This window comes from Dermacentor variabilis, chromosome 9, assembly GCF_050947875.1.
Source record: "Dermacentor variabilis isolate Ectoservices chromosome 9, ASM5094787v1, whole genome shotgun sequence".
In the NCBI taxonomy this organism is placed as follows: Eukaryota; Metazoa; Arthropoda; class Arachnida; order Ixodida; family Ixodidae; genus Dermacentor; species Dermacentor variabilis.
In genome coordinates this window covers 149,629,494-149,646,456 of record NC_134576.1, presented here as the reverse complement: position 1 = coordinate 149,646,456, position 16,963 = coordinate 149,629,494, and the positions used below count along the sequence as shown (strand labels likewise).

The following is a 16,963-nucleotide window of genomic DNA, read 5'->3' as shown; positions in this document are numbered from 1 at the left end:
CAAAATCCACACTGACGCCAGTAGCCTAGGCCTCGGTGCCGTCCTAGTCCAGAAGAAAGACAGACATGAACGGGTGATAGCTTGCACTGTCAAAAGCGGAAGGCAATTAATCTTCAACCGAAAAGGAATGCCTCACCATTGTTTGGGGTACTGCAAAATTCTGCCCTTACCTATATGGCAGGCCATTCAAAGTCATCAGCGACCATCACATGTTATGTTGGCTAGCGAACTTAAAAGACCCTTCACGACGGCTGGTGCGGTGGAGCCTCAGACCACAAGAATATGACATCAATGTAATCCACAAGTCCAGACGAAAACATTCTGACGCCGATTGCCTATCACGTGCCCTCAATGACCCGCCGCTACAAGATGACGAAGATGAGGACGCCTTCCTTGGAATACTAAGAGCGGAAGACTTCGCTGAAGAGCAATGAGCAGGCCTGGAGCTAAAATGCCTCGTCCAGTATTTGGAAGGGAACACCGATGTTGTCCCTAGGGCATTTAAGCGAAGATTGTCTTCGTTCTCGCTTCAAATCAACCTACTCGTAAAGAACTTCTCACCAGTCTGCACCAACTACCTTCTTGTTCCCTCGGTGCCTGATCCAAAAGTACTGCATGCCCTACATGACGATCCGACCGCTGGGCACGTCAGATTCTCCCGGACGCTATTGAGGTTAAATGGAACGTATTATTGGCTGCGCCTGACCGCCAACGTCGCCCATTATGTCAGGACATGCCAAAACTGTTAGCGACGCAACACACCACCAACAAAGCCAGCGGGATAACTACAGCCGATCGAACCTCCTTGCTGGCCACTTCAGCAGATCAGGATAGACTTGCTGGGACCCTTTCCAACGTCAACATCTGTAAATAAGTGGATCGTCATCGTGACGGACTACCTCACTCACTTCGCTGAAACGAAAACTCTACCAAAAGGTAGCGCAGCCAAAGTGGTGAAATTCTTCGTCAAGAACATCCTGCTGTGACATGGTGCCCCAGAAGTCATCACCAGCAGAAAAACGGTCTTTACAGCGGAGCTCACCCAAGCCATTCTGCAATACAGCAAGACAAGCCACAGGAGGACAACTGCCTACCACCCACAGACGAATGGTCTTACGGAGCACCTCAACAAGACCCTCGCAGACATGCTAGCAATGTACGTCAATGTCGAACACAAGACCTGGGACACGGTCATGCCGTACGTAACCTTCGCCTACAACGCAGCGGTGCAAGGAACAACACAGATCCCACCCTTGAAGCTGGTTCACAGCAGGAACCCGACTACAACTCTAGACACCATGTTTCCCCACGTCACCAACGAAGAAAATCTTGACGTTGCCAGCTATCTCCACCGCGCCGAAGAAGCTCGACAGCTCGCCCGCCTGCGGATCAAGAACCAGCAGAGGACCTACAGCCGACAGTATAACCTTCGACAAGGCTACGTCGAGTACCGGCCCGGCGACAGTGTTTGGTTTAGGAGCCCAATACGCCGAGTACCTAGCGAGAAGCTTTTACGCTGCTATTTTGGACCCTACAAGATCATCAGACGCATTGGCACACTCGAATATGAGGTCCTATCAGATGACATTTCACTATCACAGCGGTGCCGCTCACGGCCTGAAATAGTCCATGTTGTGCGACTTAAGCTGTTCTATCAGCGCTAACTAACTTTGGATGTTGCATAGCTGAACCCTGGAGCTTCTTTTTATGGACTGTGTTACTTTGGACTTTGTTTCTTTGTTTTGTTACTTTTGTTTAATAAGTGTTCGTTTGTGTTCTGCTCATTTATGTTTGTAGCATCAAGACGATGCTCATTAAGAGGGGAGTATTGACACATGTACTTGTTTATTGGGTGACCAGGTTTCAGCGCCTAACAAATGTCATCACACAGCACAGGACGCGCCTGCATGTATCAGAAGTTTCTAGAAAGTTATTGATGGTTCTATCCACTGTGTGTTGTCACTGAACCTTGTCTAATTTGATTTCATTGCACGACGCAAATGGTGTAGAACTTTCTAGAAGACATGCGGGCACCAGCGATTACTCCGGAACTTTTGATGACTAATGTATAGAAGCCGATGCGCTTGGCCCGCTGATCAGATTTTCGAGGATCAACAACTGTGTTTGCCACTGTCGCCGTTCTTTGAGTGTAGCCTGTTTTGAGGGCACAAGTTTGCCCAACGTTCCCAGTTTTGCTGCTTTCTTCACCGTCCCTACTACATGACAATATCCTTTGAACACCTGCCCCAGACAAGTACAGGATGGTACACGCCTTCAGGTAGACCAGGGGCCTGCTCAAGGTAATAGCTGTATCATTATGCACAAGCATGGGAAACTTAAAGAATAACGGAACCTTAAACCCATGCTCTGACATGCAACCTTAGCCCTCACCGAAAAAGAAATCCTGGCTACGCACCTGATTTCTTGGGCACATGAGCACTTACTCAAGACATGACTGTAGCTGGTGAGGACATTCAAATCCACTAGTTTTCATCGCGGCCTCACCGACTGGATCAGCAAAAAGCCTGGATATATGCTGCCTGCAGGCAATGGTACGCACATTTCCGATGCTGCTCAGCTTTTGTTTTTGATTCAGAGGCTCAGTCTTCTTCCATAGAGAAATTTGAAAATTTATTCCTTTGTGCGTTTTCTTTCTGGGGGGGGAGGGGGTAGAATGTATTTATTTCCTCACATTTGCCAGCGCTGGCTGTGGCTGGTACCCAACTCTGTGTGCTGTGCCTTGATAGCAAGCGCCAACACAGTGAAGTGTTTACATTCACTGTCAACGCCAGCCTTACCCGTCCACAGGCTGCCACTGACAGTTGTGGCACTTAGACCAAGACTGATGACTGGGCTACCTTTTAAAATATTAAAATTATCATAGCATCAAAAAAAATACAAAGAAGGAAAACAATTTTGTACACCACAAGACGTGGTGTCCACGTGTTTCCAGCTCCCACTATCGCTTCTGCTGCATGCAGTCACCAGAGGCATGGTCTTCGAGATCTGAATTTGTTACTCAGACGGGCGTCGTCACTGGGGCGTGGATTTTGGACCCCATCTATATTGAGTATATTGAGCGAAGTCCAGACTATGTATGAAGTTATGCGTATTCATACGCAAAATTATCGCAATATAGCAGGGTTACTTCACAAAGGTTTGCGTAGGTGAGGCTGAAATCCAGTCTAGAACTAATTGCAAGCTACAACTTGTTAAGTAAATTCCAGCAAGACTACCTCTTGTCAGGCAAAATAGCAGTTCATGAATTTTTAAATTTACTAAGTCACTTATGGAAATGCAGTCGAATCTCTATAATTTGATTTCGAAGGGGCCTGAAAATTAATTAGATTTTAATGGAGTTCAAATTAGAGGAAGCTCACTGAAAGGAGGACTTATGTGCAGTGCTGCGTGAGGTGGCGCATGTGCCCTGAGGCAAAAGTGAGTGACAAGTCCCGGCAATAACGAGAAGAAAGGGGGTTAACTGAGGGGCCCGATTTTTCTTAATCATATCATGAGAAGCCAACAAAGACAACAAGGAAAACATCGAAGAAATTACTTACAATTACTGACGGAAATGATATATTAATGGCAATGGAAGTGGATGAAAAAACAACTTTCCGCAGGTGGGGAACAATCTCACGTCATCGCATTATGTGTGCGATGCTTTAACCAATTGAGCTACCGCACCGCGGTAGCTTAGTGTCTTGTTGCCAGTAGTGATTTTAAGCTACCTGGGATTGAGTAGTTCAGCCAAGGCATTGCATCTAGTGCAGGGTTTATGACAAGCAAAGAGATGATAAATATATGCAGTTCCTTTGCTTTATCAAGCTAATCACACAGCCCACTAGTGACCGGAATGTGTTAGATCTTTTTATAAACTTGCCCTCAGCAGTACAATCCACACATGTATTACCGGACATAGCTGATCACAGTGTTCTCTGTGAGCTGAATCTCAGATATGCAAAGATAATCAGTAGCGGATGCCAGCATATTTACAGCTATAAGAAAGCGCGTGTAAACGAGATATCATCTGCGCTGGACATACAGTCTGCCACATTTGTAACGATTTCGGAGTCTGAAGGTGTCAATGAACTCTAGCGCATATTGAAAAACAAAATGTTTGCATTGTTTGAGCAACATGCACCGTCATGGTGGCTGACATCAAGGTGTAGTAAAAGCAAGCTGGGGTTCACGAAGGAAGTATGCAGAATTGCTCGGAGAAAAAAGCATGCTTATGAAGATTATAAAGGAAATCCGTCATCTTCCAAGAAAGAATTAAAATTAGCAACAAACAAATTAGAGTGCTACAAAACAAACAACGCATATTTTGACTGTTTAAATTTTCGAATGAAAGAGCAGCCTAAAGAATGTTGGAATTTTATTAAAACAAACTGCAAAAGCTAAATTTCAGTATCCTTGTTTGACCATAAGAGCACAGTTGTTCACGATAGCAAGGCTAAAGCCAACTGCATTAATTCCTTCTTTGAGTACGTATTTCTGAGGTGCTCTCATGACAGTGAAACGTTTATAAACTATGACAGAAAATGTACTGAACGCACAGATAATGTCATTGACTCAAGGGGAATTGTTACTGAAGCACGTTGATAAATTTAAGGCGGCTGGGCCTGAAGATTTGCCTCCTGTTTTTCTCTCTTAATGCGCTCCTTCTGTGGCTCGATATCTACATGACATTTCTACTAAATTTTTAGAACTAAGCAGCCTGCCTGACGACTGGAATATAGCCAATGTTGTACCTGTGCATAAAATGAGACCACATAATACTGTACCGAATTATCGTCCTACTTCTTTAACAAATTGCATTTGTAAAATTTTTGAACAATCATTTTTACTAGTATCGTGAACCACCTCGACAACAATTATGCATTGCTAAGCCCTTCTCAAGATAGTTTATCGTGGCTATTCATCCATCACCCAACTCAGTGAAATAACATGATTCATCAAGTGCATTAGATACGGGTTACTCCTTCGATGTCATTTTCTTGCATTTCCAGAAAGCTTTCAATGTTGTACTTCGTCACTTATTGCTTGAAAAATGTTCACGGTATACTATTAATCACTTAGTCATTTCCTGGACTGAAAAATACTTAAGTACTAAAGGTCAGCGTGCGGTTTGTGGGAATGCGCGACTGTCGCGTCCCCTGATATGTCTTTCCCGCATAGCTCCCTTTCCCTATAATTCGGCTTCGCCGCATGGACTGCGCAATGCCCGCGGCAGTCGGTCTGGTTGAGGCGCAGTACGAGAGATGGCGCGAGTATTGCACAGCTAACGCCGCCTCCGGTGGGGTTACTTGGGAGCGAAAAGGAGAAAGCTCTCTCTCTTGGGTTCGGGATGGCGAGCGCGGTGGACGTCCCGCGCATGCGCCGATCCATGCTTCTGCGAGACCGTCTCACGTGGCCGCCTTCAAACGCGCCACCATTCGCGTGACCGTACGTGCGAACGACCAGGCATTGGGATCCAGCGTGGGGCGAACATACTCGCTCGTTATCTGGTCGCGGTGAATCGGACTTCCTAGGTTTGTCGCGCGCCCATTGGCATGTTTTGTGGATAGCAACTCAGCTAGCAGGCATTGATCTATGAAAGGTGCAATAAATGTCCTTGTGATTATTTGCACTAGTGTGTCATCGTTCCTTTACCCCAAGAGCATGGGTGTGAGAACCCCACATCTGGCTGCCCAACGTGGACCTCTTGGGGCATCGGATGATAGATTAAAGTTTTGCTTCATTCGAGCTCTTTGTTTGAACAGACGCGTAGGGCTAGCGTGGATTTTGATCGCTAGCATTGGCGGCGTGCTTTCTTGAGCGAGGCGACGGTGGCTCTAGTGTGTTTGAACATGTCAACATGCTAGGCCTTTTCGCAAGTGTTTTCTTTAATGACATTCGTCAGTACGAGAGCCACATGGTCTGCCTCCTGGGAGAGCGAGGCTCAGCACCCGCGGAGCATTGGCAAGCCTGAAGCGAGTGAGTACGGAAGCCTTGGGGTGGTTCGAATTTCTCATGTAAATAGCTTCTCCTATCTCTTTGACTCTGATGAAGTCGCGGCTCTGGGAGCCGGGTGGCCACAGGCCATGGGTGCCGCAACGGGCTGACTGGTATTGCGGCCTGGCACCGGGCGCTCCGACACCGTCTGGGACGGTGGGCGCCGTCAACTCGGATGCTGTGTGCACCGAGCGGGGTAAGACCACCTAACAGAGCTGACGTCTCGTCGCGGCTGCCTGTTTTGCGCTCATTTTGGGTGTTGTTTTTGGATGCCAGTTGTTGTCAGGGTAGCCACGCTTTAGGCCTAAGGCTTTACGAAGCTTCCTGTCGCACGTGGAGGGACACAACCTGGTGGACCGTGGCATTGCACTTTGCTTCCCTCATTCTAGTTAGCCTCGCACGAATTGAAATTATTCGTTCGACTCAAGGAAGCGAGCTTCGTTCACATGAACTTAGCATCTGAGTAGCTGCCCCATCGTTTGCTAGCAGAGTTGAACATCGTACTATGTGGGCGATGCGCATGCAGAATTCCCCTCCCTTGCACTACTTTAGTGTTTGCCGAGTGTGTTGAGTGTACGCAGCGTGCACCCCTGGTTTGCCATAACTTGCCCATCGTCTGCGCTGCTGCCCCGGACTACGATCGAGCCACCGGGCAATGGTGATGCTGTGACGAGTTCGGCACAGCGACTTCGGCGGTCGCCTGTATCCAGCTCGCAACCCTCGGCGGCAGAGAAAAGAGCCGGCAGTCACCGACAGCTACTGCGGCTCTCGCCAGCAGGGCGTGTCTGCATGAGTGACGCTTGCTCGTTCCGACTACTGCGTCGCCGTTTCCGGACTCCTGGCTTGGAATCGTGCCGTCGAGTCTGCAAAGCCGCTGCTGTGACCGGCGGACGCCAGCGATGTACCCAAGGACAATGTCGGCTCGCATGCTATGGACAGCGTGTGGACATTTCCTCAGAGCGGCCACTGTTGCATGTACTACCTTGTTCGCGAAGCACGCGTTGATGTTAGACTGTGTGACATGTTTCGCCGGAATACGTAGTGATTTAAGGTTGGGGGGATGTAGGATGCGCGACTCTGTCGCGTCCCCTGATATGTTTTTCCCGTATAGCTCCCTTTCCCTGCAATTCGGCTTCGCCGCATAAAATGCGCGATGCCCGCGGCAGTCGGTCTGGTTGAGGCGCAGTACGAGAGATGGCGTGAGTGTTGCGCTGCTAACGCCGCCTCCGGTGGGGTTACTTGGAAGTGAAAAGGAGAAAGCTCTCTCTCTTGGGTTCGAGACAGCGAGCGCGGCGGACGTCCCGCGCGTGCGCCGATCCATGCTTTTGCGAGACCGTCTCGCGTGGCCACCTTCAAACGCGCCACCATTCGCGTGACCGTACGCGCGAACGACCAGGCATTGGGATCCAGCATATTCGTTCGTTATCGAGTCACAGTGAGTCGGACCTCCTAGCTTTGTCGCACGCCCATCGGCATGTTTTCTGGATAGCAACTCAGCTAGCAGGCACTGATCTATGAAAGGTGCAATAAATGCCCTTGTGATTGTTTGCACTAGAGTGTTGTCGTCCCTTTGTCCCAAGAGCATGGGTGTGAGAACCTCACAGGTTATTAACAGCAAAAGATCTCCCGAGGGTGTTGAGCGTAGCAACAGCGTAGTTGAGTGGTGCAGTGCTTGGGGTATGCGCATCAATTTGCAAAAAACTGTGTGCATATCGTTTACAATAAAGTCATCCTGCCATGATACACATACTTCGTAAACACTACTTAGGTAACTCCCCTGTGTGAGTGCAGATACCTTGGCGTTATATTTACCCCCGACTTATCATGGCACCGCTACATTGAAAAAATTACAGCCAAAGCATGCCAGACATTAGGTTTCCTGCGTCAAAATACCAAGCAGTTTCCTTCAGAAATTAAACAGCTATTGCACACAGCATATATGAGGTCCACACTTGAATATGCCTGTACTGTGTGGGATCCCTGGCTCAAAAATGACATTCAATGTATAGAAAGAGCACAAAATTCAGGGGTTCAAAATGCTTTCAGAAATTGCACAAGACAGTTCAGAGTAACACGTACCAAGGAGAAGCTTGGCTGGATCTCATTAGGGAAACATAGGAAAATACTCACTGAAATTTCTTCACAACATTTTTCTTTCTCAAACAGGTATACGGCATGAAAGGTACTTACTTCCTCCTGATTATATATTTCTTTAGAATGATACCATGTCAACAAAATTGAAAAAAATAAGGTACAAGGATTTAACATGTCATTTTTTTCCCCGGACAATTTCGGATTCGAACTACCTACCACGAGAAGTTGCCATCACCACCGGAAATGAGAACTTTTTTTCTTTGCTCCACTAGTGCACTTACGTAGGCAATGTAATTAAGGTGGCAGTGCCCACTACGGCACCACATGCTCCACGTTTTAGTCACTGTTTGCAGACACACTGTGCTTTCTGTGTTTATTGGACAGGTGTGAATTATATTGCATTAGAAAGCTTACTTTCTGCACTTTCCAGTGACACCCAGTAGTATCGCCCAACCTGAAGCATTACCTTATAGCAATAAAAACAGTGTGAGCAAAAAACTATTTTTGCTGTACTAGCCTCTGTTGTACTGCATTACTGGCAAAACTGTTGAACATAACAAAATTAAGTTTACAGTGCCTTTAAATAAAATGTTATACAAATAAAGAGATATTGCGTGTAATTAGAAATTCATACAGACTCCAATAAAATTTGGCAAGACAATAAAAGTTTATGAATGTTATCAACGCAGAACAACAATATGTAACGGTTTTCTGGGCTACAGTGCCCTTTCATCTATGCAAAGCTGTTTTGTGTTTTGATAAACAGTTAATGAGTTATTATTACTTCAAATTGACAATTTATGGCTATACTTGGTCACGCATTACCAAAGAAGGCGCAAAGCAATTCAAGCTGCAATTCCAATATTTTCCATAAGCAAGCAGCAAGTCCTTCTCTCGAATTCTATGAAGAGAAAATTGTCTTATGTTTATTAAGGAATCTATAAGAGAGCAGTGAATTCAGCTAATTTTACTGCTGGCCACGTTCATGCAAATTGACATCGAGTGTTGACACAATCAGTGTTGCACATTGGCAGAGTCACACAGTGTCTTGTAATTACTACTACTCGCGAGTTTTACTAAGCAACGCTTGAAACAAAAGACTTGCAATAAATAATAAATCTCACAGGCATATTTTGCTGGTAGCGCCATCTATATCAAACTGTTTCACATCAGTTCCAACATTTGTCAAATGTGGTGAGACTAAATATTCCACAGCGGGCCAAACGCAGTTGGCTTATTTCTCCAGATTTGAGTGTTTGGCTCAGTCTATCTAGTCACCATACCTATGCAACATTCCTTCAAGCGCAAGTGCCTGCAACCAGGCCTTCAACGTAGTGCTAAGGCAGCTGCCTCAATTGTGGCTACTGGGAGAAAATAAAAGAAAGAAAGAAAGAAAGAAAGAAAGACAGAAAGAAAGTGCCGTGCACGGTACATCATGACTGCATGCCAGCTAGCCAGCAGGATGGGCTATTGTGCCATTGTGCCCAGGAGAATTGCCGATAACGTAACATTCCAGAAATTTCCTGGGTGCACACTTTTGTTCACAGGTGACTGTGGAAGCGTTTTGCGCACACAAGTTGCCCTCACCTTCTCCTAGTTCTTAGGCTCGTACAACGACATCTAGAAACTTGCTTTCCCCATGTGGTGAGGTCCCATGTGTTTGGCAGTGTACCATGTTTTCCCTTCTCTACGCGACGCCTGTTCAATGATACGATTAGCAGCAAACAATGAGTGAGCTTTTATTTCCCTGACTGCAGCAAAAAGTTTGGATGGCTGCATGACCTGTAGCCTTCATAGCCGAGCGAAAAAAGAAGAACGAATGTCATGTACGTTCCGATGCCCAATGAAGTTTTGAAATACGTGATTGTCAGTAGGTGGTCTTCTCATACAAAGACATAGCATATTTACTGCGTAACCATCACACTCGCATAATGCTCGTGCCTCCACATTGCCCACTTTTTTTTAGTAACCATTGTACCCTCGAAAATTACTGCAGTGAATGCCATCTGCTCGTAGCAGTGCATTGGAGCTTATCATGAGAGTTTTCCACCATTTTTTCATACAAAGATTTTGCGCCATTGCATGGACAACAGCATCATGCACTCAAAAGACTCCGAATTCAGCTGAGAAAAAAAAAAGCAGAAAAAGCACAAACAGTATGAAAAAGGCAGACATGTGCATTATTTATGCTATGTTGACTGATGACCTTTAGAAAAAAGTAACTTTAGCAAATAATCTGTTTATGCAGTTCCTGCTTGTGTAGAGCCTGTGATCTTACTCCAAAGGCCAGTTTGAGGACTTGCCATAGGACGCCATGGGGAGACAGAGAAACTGTCCTTCGTGAAAGCAACGAAAACGGCTGTCAGACAAACTTCAAAAACATCCGAGGGCTGTGTGCAAGGCTATGCGCGAGTGCTTGCGATGGCCATCGTGACCATAAAGCTTGCATGATGAGTAGTAGCAGCAGTGAGCGCATGTACGTTTCCTACAACGAATGTTCTGTGCTGTACCGCTTCTTTTGCCACTTCACTGCAATGTGACTCTGAAACTCGAATGACCAGATCTCCAATACCATGCGCGCAGGCTGAGCGGGCTCCCTGGTGGGTGTGCCAATGCCCCCGCAACAGCACGGCATGTCTGCTGGAAATGTGCTTGATATCTATCCCAACAAGACAGCCTAACCATGTGTACTATGCTGTCTATTTTGTAGGGGTGCGTGAATATTAAATTTTGACACCGAATCGAATACCGTCAAAGACATATTGAATCTAATTATTACCATTTGATTCAACAACTGAATCAAACAAAATATCATTCTATATGTTTGTCAAATTTCACACACCCCTACTAGTATTTCATTTCCAGAAAACGACTGCAGTATATTTAGGTAAACAACCAAATAAGTGGACATCAACAATTGACAGATGACAAACGTTGAAACAAACCTATATAATAAACATCTTTCAGTTCTATCATACTGCCTTCTTTTACTCTTATATTTATCTGCAGAGAATACAGTGACAAGCAAGCAGTATTCGTTGGGTTCCATTCCTTCCTTCACGTATTCGCTTGTCAAATTCTTTATGAATAAGTTGCTTAAGCAGTTGGTGGACATGAAACATGGATTTCTGCGCAATATCATAATAGCGAGGCACATGTTTGTGCTAAGTGGTACACGTGCAGTTGAATCTCACGGGCATTGATATGGAGACTGTGGGGAGCATACGCGTCCATCTTCCCCCACGCCGTCGCGTCGAGAGCCGGCATAGACAGGGGAGAGGCGCACTATACCCTCTCCCGATTCTCCCTCACTCTCGCGACGCGCCCTTCTTCCCCGACTCGCGGGCAGGTAGCTCACGGGCGAGGAGGACCTTCCCCTAGCCCAGGTAAAAAGGTACAAAACAGCGCGACAGGGGGAGACCCTCTCTCTCTCTCTGAGGCCGGACCCCTAACCTGCCGGACTGGAGTACCTGCCGCAACCCGTGAGTGACCACATTGTCCGACTATCCTGGGCAACGAGGCCAGCCTATTTATTACTATTACAGAGAGGACGTCCCTCTGCCAGTGTTCTTTATTGCCAGTAGCAATAAACGTTCTTACAGTTGACGCCGCTGGTTGCCTTATTCGTTCAAACCCGACGTAGCCGTGATTCCCACGCTACGGGTTGGGGAGTAACACAAAGCCACTGTGTGGGGCTAGATCTGGAGCTCGCCTTCAGCCCTAGCCGCCCGCAGAGTGGAACCCTCGTACACGGCCCTGCATAAGCGTTGGGCACCACAGGCACCAGTTCGCGAGTTTGGCCTTTTAAGCCCTAATCTCCCCTTATTCTTAAAGATCGTGCTGAGAGCAAGTGCCCCTTAGAATCTTGCACGCTGCCGGGACATCGGACTTCTCACCACGTTCAACCTGATTTATGATTTCGAGCTTCACGACGAAAGGCCATCTTGCACGACGAGGGCACAAGAGCCTCTGATTGGCTGTCTGAGCAAGCACTGCGGGCGGGCCAGGCAAATTTTTTGCAGGAGGGTGTCGACAGCTCGGCCGACGCAGCACGGTCATGGTAGAGAGAGTGGTTGGATGGAGCCGCACCGCCGCAAGGGAAAGCCAACTTCTGCGGGCACTTTTGTACCGCTTGTCGTTTGATATATCGAGAGTCGCTGCTATTTTGTTCGATGTAAGCATAATTTTTGCTATATATACTCATTGTAACTATACTGCGTTCAGCAATTCTTCAATATACAGAATAATTCGAAGCAAACGGGTTCGATATGCTCAGGTTCAACTGTAGTTGACGATCAACGTCACTCAAGGTTCCGTCCATTTCAGTCACAACCTATTATTGCAAGTATTGAGTTCCACCGAGGTAGTGAGCACTATCTACCGAGATGGTTTTCAAAGTGGTGGCTCGCACTTACCCGATAGCCACGTCAAAAGTGGCAGTGACAAACTACTTACCGCGCCTAAAGCCACCATCAGCAGCACCAACCATTTTACATAGAAAAGGATCCACCAAGCCATTACTGAAAGTATCAGCAGGGAGAAGGCCACCACCCGCAGCAACAAAACAACAATGGTGCTAGGCACAACTCATCCTGAACAGAAGGGCGGAGTGGACATTTACCTCAACTACAGCAGATCACCTGTTGCAGCGTCGCAACAGGGACAGACCGGAGCTTGCTGCAATGGCAAAGAGCAGATTTTTTCCCCTCTTTCCAAACATGACTAGGTGGTGTCACCTGGTGGGAGAATCTGAACTACATGTAAGATAGCGGTCCTTATACCTTCACCTTAATGTAAAAATGAATTTTACCAAATTCAAAGAATGTATTCTCATAATTGCTATGCGCTGTGACATATTTTTATATTTATGCTAAAATTATTGCTTTCTATTTTAGTGGTTCAATCCTACAGTGTTTGTTTTTGTGTGTGTGTTATCACAATGTTTTATGCACAAGACAATTCACTTGTATTTTTCCCTCGTTTCCCCTTCATTGTACTATATACCCCCCCCCCCACACACACACACACACACTTGTAACGCCATTCGTGGCACTGTGGGTAAAGTGAAAAAAAAAAAATCAATTGTCGCCTTGTGGTCGCTACTCTGCTGCCGGAGATGTGCCAAAGACTTTCAAGAGAATCTAGTATCAGCAGGCTATGCAAGAGTTGGGCACCCAGCTGGTACTCAAACCTCTTGCATATGGTATGGTGATGCTGGGCATAGGTCAGCTCAATCATGCAATGACAATTCACATAGGTTTGCTTGCTACTGCAAAGGCACACATGGTAATAGAAACTGGAAACAGAAAAACTCCTACATGCCACAATTTAGAAATTGGCATTCTTTTCAAAGTATTCTTGAGGAGAAACAATTACGGTTCAAGCAAACTGATTTCTGCATTATGAACACAGCGCATTTGGCCCTGTGACCAGGCATTCCTAGTTTAATTAATTATGGTGTTTTCCGCACCAAAACCACTTTCTGATTATAAGGCACGGCATAGTGGAGGACTCCGGAAATTTCGACCACCTGGGGATTTTTAATGTGCACCTAAATCTAAGTACCACGGGTGTTTTCGCATTTCGCCCCCATCGAAATGCGGCCGCCATGGCCAGGATTCGATCCCGCGACCTCGTGCTCAGCAGCCCAACACCATAGGCACTGATCAATCACGGCGCATACCAGGCATTCCTGGCTTCAAGGGTTGGCTATGAGGTTGCAGGACAGAGGGCCCTTCACAGACAAAACCCTCACCTTTCCTCTTTCTTGAGCCGTATGCATTGGCCAATGATGTCTCGTAGCTCTGCGCTTTCCACCTTGTCAAAGCACTGGGGCCGCACACCCTAAACAAGAAAGAGCAGGGCTGGCTTACTAGTCTGATCAGTAAACCTAATCAAGTTGTCAACCACTCATTCAAACTGCATAAAGTTTGCTGGAGGAAGCAACTGAGGCGTCCACTACTATTTGTTTCACTGGTTTCTGCATGCAAGGCTGCTTTACCTTAAATATAGCGTACAATATGCCTCTCATTACTGGCTCCTCACCGTTTCCCACAAGCATCTCACTCTGACCATTCTGGTCTGGAGACTCGAAAAAAATTTAAGTGCTTGGAACATTCAGTGATTGAATGACTGGGAACCAGAGCACATCTGAACACTGATGCCTCAGTGAAGGTGATGACCACCTGTTCATTCTCGCTGCTCTCAGAGTGGTGCTCAGACACACCACCCACCATGCCCAATGTGCTCAGCAAACAAATCCTCTCCAGCTCGGTTATTACTAGTGGTGAAACAGGCTGCAAGCTTTTCGGGGAGGCAGCGCTCCTAAGGCTGTAAAGCAATTCCACATATCAAGCACATGTTGCAGTGACACAAGAAAAGCTGCTCTTGCCTCTCCATGATTGCACGTGTGTGCCTTTATTATAAAGCACCTGCAATATCACCAAGTCCACTTGAAAAGTCATGCACCCATAGGAGAAATCTTCAGATTACCAAACGTTTTTTACTTTGTTATGCTCACTGACACACACTATTCTGCTATGGCAATGTTATCGCTTCTAGCAACCATAATGTGAAAGTATTGCACCATCTTCTCAAAACCAAGGCTGACAGCATCCTAATTTTGGAACCTCAGTTCTACTACATCTTTAACTGAAATCATTTTGCTTGCTTGCTTGCTTGCTTGCTTGCTTGCTTGCTTGCTTGCTTGTCCATGTGTGTGTGTGGTACAATTGGAAATTCTACATGACTTTGGTATGTCAACATTTTTAATTCCATTTGCAGTTTTATAACTGAGATACCATCAAGCAACTCAAATGTTTCACATTGAAAACTACAAAATGTGTTAGAAAAGTAGATACATGTGCAATTTCAGCAAAGCAAAGCAGAAACTAGGGTTAATTGGGTTGAAATTTGAGACAGGAATAATAGCATGGAAACACAAAACTACAAATTGAAGTGCTCATTAACAATGAAAATATTTTATTGCAACATCACAAAAATACAAAAGAAAAGAAAGAGTATGGTATGAACAGCTCTCTATGCAAATTTTTCTAAGCAGAGCAATTGAACGTGTGTGTCTTGCTGGTAAAGAACATATAATTTAAAAATCTCACAACTCATCCACTTATCACCTCATGATTCTGCGCTCATCAAGGACAGGTTGGCAAGTACAAGACTTGAAATGCAACACAAGATTGCTGTCAACAAGCAAGCATACATGTGCTCTCAATTCACTACTGCGGTTGCTGAACAAAAACCCTAGGCAAGACAAATTCAACTCAGAACATACCGTGGTGACCTTCTTGTAAATTTGGGCCGGCCCGCTGCACTCCGAGTAGGGGTATTCGGATGTAGCCATCTCCAGCATGCACATGCCAAAGGCATACACATCCACCGATTCATCATAGTGCTCTTCATACATCTCAGGGGCCATGAACTCGGGAGTACCTGAATGAGAAGCCATCCTCAGCTGCTGTGGCACTTGATGTAAACAAGACACCACAGAACAACAGAAAGAAAACCAGCCAAGAGAAAGCGTGAACTACACTGGATGCAAGGTAGCCTTGAGAAGCAAGGCTCGTTGCCGGCTGCCATCCGTAATAGGTCCTCCAAGTAACGTCATAAACCTTCTTGCAAAACAAATACTTATGTTGCAGCCCAGGAGTCCCACAATTATAACCTAACATGGTGCACACATTTCAGCCCCATACAAACTCACCAGCCTCTTTTTCTTTGTTAAAAGTTCATTAGCAAACAATAGGATATCCAGAAATAGCCCTTTCATATATTTTTTTTCTTGTTAATTGACTAGCATCCAGATCAGTGTGACAGCGATACATAAACTGGTCATTTATCATTACAGATTTAGTCAAAGTACGTAAGCGACTCTCAGCTAGTGCACTAGCGAAAGAAACTGGCTATTTTATAGACACCTGCCAGATCAGAAAAATAGTGCACATCAGTGTATTGCCATTATTATTACATTAGGATATTTTGCACTCATCCTGTCCACATCTCTGTTTGTTTTAGGTATATTCACACATTCAATCACGTTATTATCATTGTATAACATCACCAGAAGATGTTGAAAATTTTTCAAAAAGAAAAATCTCTAAACAAAGTCAGGAACAAGGAAATGTACGAAGACAATTTCATGCGCTCTCTCTGCTCACTGTGGTCACTGAATAAAAATTGCCAAAAATTTAATGGGTACATATCAGAAACAATAGATGAACAAGTTTAGGCTACAGTGTTCTGGCGCAATGTGGAAAACCTTCCCATGTGCGTTTAGCCCTTTGAACGTTTTTGCCATACATGTATGGCGGCGGTTTTCTGTCCCGCAAGGTCTTTGCCGTATGGGTACGGTTCCGACCCTCCGCTTGAAATTTCGCGCCATAATAACGATGCGTGCTCACCGAGAGGTGCTGCCACCTCTTAGCACTTACAAGAAGCGTTTGAAATTTTCGCTACCTTCTTGGAGAGATAAACAGAACTGATTGCTAGCTTCAGCGCGTCGCTCAGACTGCGGCAACGCCCCTTTGGCGGTTTCGGTTTCGCCGCGTGATCGCAACAGAGGCGCGCAAAACGTCATTTTCTTTGTCGGCACTCTCTTGCAGGGCGGTGGAAGTTGATTTCTATCTTCATTTGTGCTGCTCTTAGCTTGTTTATCAGCGCCGTTCGCGAGGTATTCTCGCTCTAAGTGGCAACGTGCTTTCGCAGTTTCAGTTTCGGTTCCGCCGCGTGATCGCAACGGAGGCGCGCGAAACGTGGTTTTTCTCTTTGTCGGCACGCTCTCACAGGGGCGGCGGAAGTTGATTTCTATCTTGATTGGCACTGCTCTTAGCTTGTTTATCACCACCGCTCACAAGGT

General features: G+C 46.0%; 1 protein-coding gene across 19 annotated transcripts in view; it reads right to left on the bottom strand.

Annotated features, from left to right (window-relative positions):
* Wnk (Wnk kinase) overlaps positions 1–16,963 on the bottom strand; it is a 541,117-nt gene that overhangs the window by 414,602 nt on the left and 109,552 nt on the right. For all 19 annotated transcript variants that reach the window (XM_075670005.1, XM_075669987.1, XM_075669988.1 and 16 more), the window contains exons 4-5: positions 15,383–15,540; positions 13,847–13,935 (exon numbers count right to left, since the gene is read on the bottom strand). In XM_075670005.1, coding sequence (XP_075526120.1) covers positions 13,847–13,935; positions 15,383–15,540 — 247 coding nt within the window. The remainder of the gene's footprint in view (positions 1–13,846; positions 13,936–15,382; positions 15,541–16,963) is intronic.